Source organism: Quercus suber, unplaced genomic scaffold, assembly GCF_002906115.3.
Source record: "Quercus suber isolate HL8 unplaced genomic scaffold, Cork oak 2.0 scaffold_194, whole genome shotgun sequence".
NCBI lineage: Eukaryota > Viridiplantae > Streptophyta > Magnoliopsida > Fagales > Fagaceae > Quercus > Quercus suber.
The window spans coordinates 1,156,038-1,164,826 of record NW_027069652.1 but is presented as its reverse complement, the minus strand read 5'-3'; the positions used below and the strand labels follow the sequence as shown (position 1 = coordinate 1,164,826).

The window sequence follows — 8,789 nt, the reverse complement described above, 5'->3', positions numbered from 1 at the left end:
ATTTAGATCTTGTATATACTTGGAAGTTGGAAGTAAAAAAATTGATGTTCATAAATGCTTTTCAGACAAGTAAAACAATAGACTTTTTTATTTATACAAACCTTACTCGTAGTTGTTGTCTTATATGAGTAATTATCTTTTATTCATTGTATAGCAACAGACATAGTACATTAATGCACAATATAAAAGGTTTTTTTATTTATTTATTATTTATTATTTTTAAAGTGATAAAAGGTTTTTAAAAAATGAAGTAATAATACTCCGTATATGTATAAAACATTAAATAGGCCGATTGGACAAAAACATATGATAGAAACAGTTTTACTATGCCAATATTTAAAGGAGTGTGTCTGACAAACAGATAATTAAATCATTCTCCCAAAAAAAAAAGATAATTAAATAATAATATTAAAATGAGCTTGTGGGAAATATTTTGATCAATCATACCAAAACAACTGTAATTGAATCTTTGATACACTACCATTCTTTATTTTGGGGAATATTAGGAAAATTTTAATGGAAAAAATCACAAGAAGAGTAGACTTAGAGGTATGATTGAATTGTTGTTTTTAAGATGATATTAATTTACCTCCACTATAATCATTTAGCTAGCAAACTTAGAGAATCTTGTGAATTTTTATTAAGGTATTGTAAAATGCGTATTGTGTAAATGGACGTGTATATATATATATATATTGAGTCATTAGAGTTTCAATTCAGAAAGTAACATTGGCTAGGCTCTTTATATATTGTATGAGTATGATATTTAAAAAAATTAAACTGAAATGATAAATGCCATAAGGCCCATGGCACAAATATGAAAAAGGAAACAAAATAATTATTCCTAATACAGACAATTTATCAAGAAATGACATGTTATAATTTAAAAAAATATTATGTCTACAACATTATCACAAAATTAGAGTATCTATTTTAAAGCAGAATTAAAATCAAGTTTATAAACATTAGTCTTCTTCTTATTCTAAAAAAAAATATAAAATTATGCATGACTTTGCATGAACTAACGATTTGGCTGATGAGATGTTTATGGTAATATTGATACATCAATGACGTTCATATTCAGTTAAATGTGACCTCCAGGATCCAGTTCCTCAAAGTTGACCAAAAAAAAAAAGTAATGGGCTTGGTAGGTAAGAGCCATCAAAAATAGCAAAACAAGGATTACATTTAAATCTTCCTCTTCAATTGAAATTTTCAACAGCGTGTAGTCAAACATATATGCATTAATTGCTTTGACATTAAGCAGCACATATTGTTTGCCCTGTTAATATGCTTGTATCTGTCATTTGCACGTGATTCAGTCAAGCATTGTGTAATGCTGTTTATTATGTAATATGTATACATTTTTATTTTCTTCATTTGTAAGGTTAACGAAAGAGTGACGCAATTGCACCCACCAAATTGGAATTTTGACTGGATTTATGTGCATTTGTGCCTACCTACTCGGATCTCTGTTCAACATTTTTTTTTTGAATGGCTCTGTTCAACATTTTCACACATTGGCGTGCCACACATGCAATTCGATGCCTAATCCACTATATAATACTGTGTGTTCCCACAGTTTCAAATTTCAAGAAGTCTACATATACATAATTTTGTTCACAATCAGTGATGTGATAACTGATAAGATTTCAATTTATAACACCCGGCTCTATTATCTACGGGATTTTTATTTTTGTCATGAAGCTAAGTTCGGATTTTATATAGGCGGGGATTGAATCTCAAATTTTTTTTCAATAAGAAGAGGCTTTATTAGTTGAGTTAATTGATATTAATGGTAAATGTTATAAGTTGTTAATGATAACTATATGAAAATTACTATTTCAATAAACTGTGAAAAATGTTTTGTCTACATACTTTTGTTCGTATTAATTAAGATCATCTGCCTGAGGCCAACTGGCTAGTTAGACCTGTTCAATAATGATCATGTTTGAGAATGGTTCTTTCATTTATTATATAATTCTTGGAACGAATGATCATGATTGAAAGGCAGGTTAAGAACAATTGGAGAGTATTAATTTTGAACCCAAACGTATAATTAACCGACGTTTTAAAAAGTCAACAAGAAGTTGGTGAGATTTTTAGTTTACATTGTTTAGTAATTAACCGACACGCTTTTGGAGTTACTGTATATATTGGGACGGTGAGAGCAATTTAATATAATTCGATTTGTTGGATGATCTTTTTCACACTGTTTGAAAACAATTACAAGGAAACTGGCGTTTCTCACATTCCTTCGTAAAAGATTTTTTATTTTATTTTTTATTAAATGTAGAAGAAAAATTTTAAGATATTTTTGGCTCTTCATGACAATTTGATTTAAAACCTCTCAAACTTATCTCAATATTATGACTTTTGAGAACGCCATAACTGGCTGAAAATAGTCAAAGAGAGAACTTAATTAGCTAGTTGTAGACTTTTTAGTACCTTCAAGGAAATCAATATTGTGGGTCCAGAGATAGTCCTTCCTAACTGACACTTGATATATATATATATATATATCAATTACAAGGAAACTGGCGTTTCTCACATTCCTTCGTAAAAGATTTTTTATTTTATTTTTTATTAAATGTAGAAGAAAAATTTTAAGATATTTTTGGCTCTTCATGACAATTTGATTTAAAACCTCTCAAACTTATCTCAATATTATGACTTTTGAGAACGCCATAACTGGCTGAAAATAGTCAAAGAGAGAACTTAATTAGCTAGTTGTAGACTTTTTAGTACCTTCAAGGAAATCAATATTGTGGGTCCAGAGATAGTCCTTCCTAACTGACACTTGATATATATATATATATATATAGATTTATAATATTTAACTTGTGAAATGAATCCATTTTAAGTAGAAATAATTCATATATATATATATATCTAATGTATAAGATGATTATTGTTAAACCAGTGTTGACTTTGATTTAACAATAATCATCTTATATATTAGATACATGCATTCTCTCTTTTAGGATGTATGGGCCCTATATACTAGTGTGTGACTCATATGTTAAAAAAATGCACGTATTTAAGGTACGGGATATATATCTTTTTAAGTTTGAATGTTTGTTTAGAATTAAAAATAAACCATCAATAATGACTTGGGCATTAGTCACCCCACGAGGACTAAGACTTTATTGATGTTAAAAATTTGGAAGTTATTATTAATTTTATTAAAAGAAGTTTATAAATATAATTGGTTTCAAATCAATAACATAAAACCACCGTGCACCCTTGGTGCATTAGACACTCCACAAATATAAGTGTTTGTGGAATGTGGAGGATAAAAGTCGGGGTTAAAGTTTTCAAGCGAGAGTTTCATGTGTATATATACTTAGATTAGACTAAAGTAAAAATTTTATTTTGTATATAAAAAAAAATCAATAACATAATAAATAAAAATTTTAAATTACCATATACTCAAAAGTTGATATATCAATTCATTATATTTTTATAATAATATTTATAATACCCGTAAACACCATTTTTTTTAAACAAGAAACTATAGTTATTTTATTATCAAACAACTCATCACGTATAACTTTTCACAATGTCGAGGGATTTCATTTTCACGTATACCTAAAACTATTTCCCTGCAAGAGTAGAAGCTAATGATCTGTTGCAACAACTTGGGTGGCACAATCTGCAGAATTGGGTGTCACTGTACTGAACCCATGGATCTTGTCCCTTAATTACTTCTTGCAGAAGAGATCGATGTTCAACTATATCCATATGGGCAGCACATCATGATTCATGAGCTCTATTGTTGTTTTCTTTCTCATTAATCTATTTGTGATCACTTTCCAAAACAATAATATTACTTGTCCGTTTCTTCATCATGTTGCACACTTCATTGTTGCATGTGGCCCTGTATCGTACTGATATGATTTGATATATATATATATATATATATGCTGCAGTTTATATACAATGCATGAGAGAGAGGGACTATATATATATATACATATATCCCCCTCAAAGTTTGTTTTGGCTGATCGATATCCTCCTCAATTTGAGTAGGGGATTGTGTTTTGTTGTTTGTAGTATTTGCAGGTGACATGTATACAACTCAGCGGTAATTGTTTAACCAGTATTGACACTGAATTTTATGGTATCTATATATGTACGAACATTATCTTCAAATTATTATTATCTTGATACCTACTAAACTAATATTTCAACATCTGGGTGATGATAGCATGAATAGAAATCCTTTGTAAAATTTTTAATGTTCCAATCTATATAAAGTTAAAAAAAAAAAAAAAAAAAAAAAAAAAAAAAAAAAAAAACTCGTACATGATATAATACTGCAGTTGGTGGAGCATAAAGTGAGATGTTAAGAGTGAAACGATGACACGATTTTTTGTTTTCATCACAAGTGTAACAAGCATAGTTCAGCTACTATTTGCCATTGCACATTGGGTTGGTATGAAACGATTTCTTCATGCTGCATTGGTCCTCACTAAAAGGAATAGTAAAACTCATACTTTACTTCCCAAAGTGGTATCCAACTGTATATTTGAACTATCATGTGTTCATCATCATTATTATATACATTTGATAGGATTTGTACCTATAATGTTAGTTTCATATTGATGATTGTTTTATGCATTGTTTTATTAATTTACCGGTGAAAGTCTCGTGCATTGCACAATTTTAATCATGAATTTTTTTTTTTGAAAAATAATAACTAAATGAGTTATTATTACATAATTTTAGAACTCGTTTCTAACTAAATGAATGATTTTTATTATATAAAATGCATAATTTTGTATATTTGACCTTATATATAATATTTCTAACTAAGATTATCAATAAAAACTTTTCTAATTATTTTTTTATAATTCTTTATTTATTAATGAAGAGGGTGATTTGAACTCAAACAGTTAAATCTTTTATAATACGTGCATAAATAAGGTTATCCTAAAATAATTAATTCCAAATGTAAGATTAAAAAATCAATTATATTTGTACACCTAAAAGAAAATTCATTTTTAAGTCTTATTTTGATATTTAAATCATCTATTTTAGTGTTGATTTATCAAATGGCTTACACCCTAACTTATACAACTTGAGTAATATCTCTAATTATATTTTGCTTTAGCCTTTAAGAACACATATATTACACATAAAAACAATCCAAATTTCTGTACTTTAAAAAAAATGAAAATGAAGTTAAATAAAAATAGATTTACATGGGAATTTGGACCAATGAATCTAATTTAGCTAAACATGATCTATGATCTAAAAGGATATAGGAGAAATTCTAAATTGAATTTAGTTAGACTTTCAAAGAAATATGTGAGGAATTCCACATACTAAGAAATTAACACAAAGCACAAACAAAATTTTAAAATATAAAAATAGATAAATGTAGGGTCAGTTTTTGTCGCCCAAGCCCAAAGGATATGGGTTGGAGGCCCAACGAACCCAGAACAATGAATTTGTAGAGAGTGGGCGAAAGAGCTGGGCTGGTTATGAAGCACAGAACAGTTGGCTAGGTCACGTGCAATAATGATAGCGTGAACTAAAGCTCGGATAACTCCATGAATGAATGTCTGAAGAGGTGTTTTATTGAATGAACAACGATTACAACGTTCAGAGCTACAGTAAAGCTTTTCTCTCTCTTTTTGTTTCTTTTTTCTCCCTCTCCCTATTATCAGGGACCCTTCTTCTTTATATAGCATCCATTCCTATAATCTCCATCGTCCACTTGTTCTTTATCCACGCATCCATTCGAGTGCATGTCATGTCGTGTGTCTACTTTAGTTCTTTGTGAGTGGCGGTAGCTGAGGTTGCACTGTTCAGGGGTCTTCTCCACATAAATGCGGCCAGAAAAGCTATTGCAGCGCATTAAATGCGGTGGTACCGGCCTTTCCTTTAGATATTTTCTAGTTCTGATCATTTCCGGATCCACCCAGAGTCCATCATCACCGTTGGGATCGTTGGGGAGGTTAGTCGGACTTTTCACACATTCGTTTGATCAAAGCTCATCATAGCTGAGGAGAAAGACACCCTTGGACAAATGGTGGCCTCCTCGGACGACATTCCCCTTCTGCTTCTGGGCTTCCTGCTTTAGATGGGCCGCCCCAACCATCTATTAATTCTCGGAAACACCATGGCCCTTAATCAGTGGGTTCCGGGCCCATTAAGTAGCTTTGGGCTTTTCCCCCCACAATAAATATTGATAAAGCCTTAACAATCAATAAATAAAAGTAACTTAGAATCAAATTGTACTAGATAACATGAAAGATATGTTTTGAACCAAATTGTTCATAGTGCTAGTCAATTGAAAAAATCAAAACACTTACAAACTAAATATATAGAATAACCAAAACCTAAAACACACAAAATAGTTCAAAAGTTGAGAATTTAAAATAAAAATCTTACCTAAAGAGAAACCAAAAACTTAAATGGGTGTCATTTGTTTTGCTTCTTTATAGTATACTTTCTTTCACATAAGATCCATACATGAAAATTTAGAAACAAATAACAAAAATCGACCAAGTTGGCCTTATAGTATACTTTCTTTCACATAAGTCTCCTATCAACTGAAACTTAGATGCATGTTATATTTTGTTAAAACACTTATTATTATTTTATCTAAAATGCATGTTGTATATTTTGTTAAAATAATTATTGTTACTTTATCTAAAGAAATTGATAATAACAAATAAGTTGTTGTCTCTATCAATTGAAACTTAGTTGCACGCTGCATGTTTTGTTAAAACATTTATTGTTATTTTGTTTAAAAAAATTGATAAGAACAAATAAGTTGTTGTCTCTATCTTAAAAAATTGTTTTTATCCAAATTATTACTTTAATTTGGTAAAGCTATTTAACGCAACTACGACTTCTAAACCTAATTTTTATTATATATTAAAAGCATATGATATGATTTATTTTAATCAAATGCTTTCCATTTTCTACAATTAAACCATAAACCAATTATCTCATCTTTAATTGTTAATTACCTTAAAAGGGAGAACAATCACTCCTATCTCATTCAATTTTATTCTTTACTAGATATTATATGATTTGAACCGATGGTATTTATATAATGATTTCCCTTTAACATTATGTCAACATGCTAATTGATTTCTTTTCGTATAAATAGAAGGGAAAGGTTTCACTGCATATTGGTATGTAGCAATTGTTACATAATGGGTTATGTGGTAGCAAAAAAAAAAAAGCAACATGTGTCCAAGTATTATGTGTAGTGATCAAGAGGACCCTTAGACATATGTTGCTTTCTTTTTTATGCCACATAATCCATTATACAGCAAAAATTTTCCCCAAGCAGAATTCATCCCTAAGTCCCTTGTTGACCCAACTAGAATCCCTCTTTTTTAGATGTAATTCCTCTACCATCATAAATAATCTTGTTCAATTTATAGAGCGTTTAGATTCAACTTATTTGTGCGTTTGCGTTTACTGAATCACGTTTCCTTCATATATTTTTTTTTAGCGTGTATGAACAGTAACCACACTGTTCATACACATAAATTCATTGTGCAAGAGACAAATTACATTGTTCATGCACTATTTATGGGACCCACAACCACTTTATTTCGAAAAAAAAATAAAAAATGGGTCTCACAGAACTATTCACATATTTAAAAATTATTTTATTACAGTGTTTTCAATTTTTAGTTTTCAATTTCAGCAAAAATAAGTTGTATAGAAAGGACCTTAGGCTTTAATAGTTTCACTAACCCAAATGTGTAATATCTATACTATACCCTTATGGACTTGTAAGCTAGAATCAAGCCCAACAACAAAATGGGCTTTCTGGCCTTCTTCCAAATCCACTTATAATTTGAAAACAAAAACTGAAAAACTGCCATAGCGGGAACCTGCGAGAAAAAAAAGTCAAAAACACACAAACAGAGAAAGAGAGAAAAAAAATGAAATTCGAGTGCTCTGAGCTGAATCTCTGGAAAGAAGCACTCTCTTCTTACTCAACTCGCTTAGAATCCCTTAACAAACCCAACCTAATTTCCTTTGACGACTTTAACCGCCACCAACTCCCTCCGATTCTTCGCAGCCGAAACCCTAACCCTTACATCACCACCGCCGAGCTCTCCAAACTCATGCAATGGAAGCTCACACGTGGCAAATGGAGGTACTCTCTCTCTCTAAACTTTATTAAGTGTATAATCAGTAATGTGTGAATTTTGTTTTTAAAGGCCGCGTTTGTTGGATTTCGTTTCGTCTTTGGACGAGGCGGTAGTGAAATCGGCGTCCGAAAAGGCATTCCAATCACTACCTGATGTTTCCAAGGCTGTGTCTGAGCTCACGGTGCTCAAAGGCGTCGGTCCCGCCACCGCCTCCGCCGTTTTGGCTGCTTACGCGCCGGACGTGGCGCCGTTCATGTCCGACGAGGTATAATCGGTCCTTTAATTTTAATAAATGATCACTTGTTCCAAAATATTAGGAAATGGTGACTTATTTGGTTTATTGTGTAAAAGTATAGTTGTACCTTAAAAAAAAATGAGATACTTTAAAAAGTTGTACATTCTATTTTGACATGAGCATAAGCTCATCCAAATGACGTCTTAATCAATATTCTAGCCCCATTTTATTTGGGATGGTTGTTTACTGCTTATTTCAGTGAATTAATTGTGTAAAAGTAAAAAATGTGATACTTTAAAGAGTTGCACATTCTGTTTCGATGCAAAAACATGCTCATCCAAAATGACGTCTTAATCAATATTCTTAATGCAATTTTATCTTGAATGATTTTTATTATATAAAATGCATAATTTTGTATATTT

General features: G+C 30.7%; 1 protein-coding gene across 1 annotated transcript; it reads left to right on the top strand.

Annotated features, from left to right (window-relative positions):
• The first annotated feature begins 7,858 nt into the window (after positions 1-7,858).
• LOC136069868 (uncharacterized) lies at positions 7,859-8,474 on the top strand. Its single transcript, XM_065778935.1, has 2 exons — positions 7,859-8,137; positions 8,202-8,474. The coding sequence occupies exons 1-2, from the start codon at positions 7,920-7,922 to the stop codon at positions 8,401-8,403; spliced, it is 420 nt and encodes a 139-aa protein (XP_065635007.1). The 5' UTR covers positions 7,859-7,919; the 3' UTR covers positions 8,404-8,474.
• Positions 8,475-8,789: the final 315 nt, after the last annotated feature.

What these genes read in the sequence shown, in the direction of transcription:
- LOC136069868 (XM_065778935.1), top strand. Translation starts at nt 7,920, where the DNA reads ATGAAATTCGAGTGCTCTGAGCTGAATCTCTGGAAAGAAGCACTCTCT. An exon ending in CTCACACGTGGCAAATGGAG is followed by an intron (nt 8,138 to 8,201) that starts GTACTCTCTCTC and finishes TTGTTTTTAAAG; the next exon opens with GCCGCGTTTGTTGGATTTCG.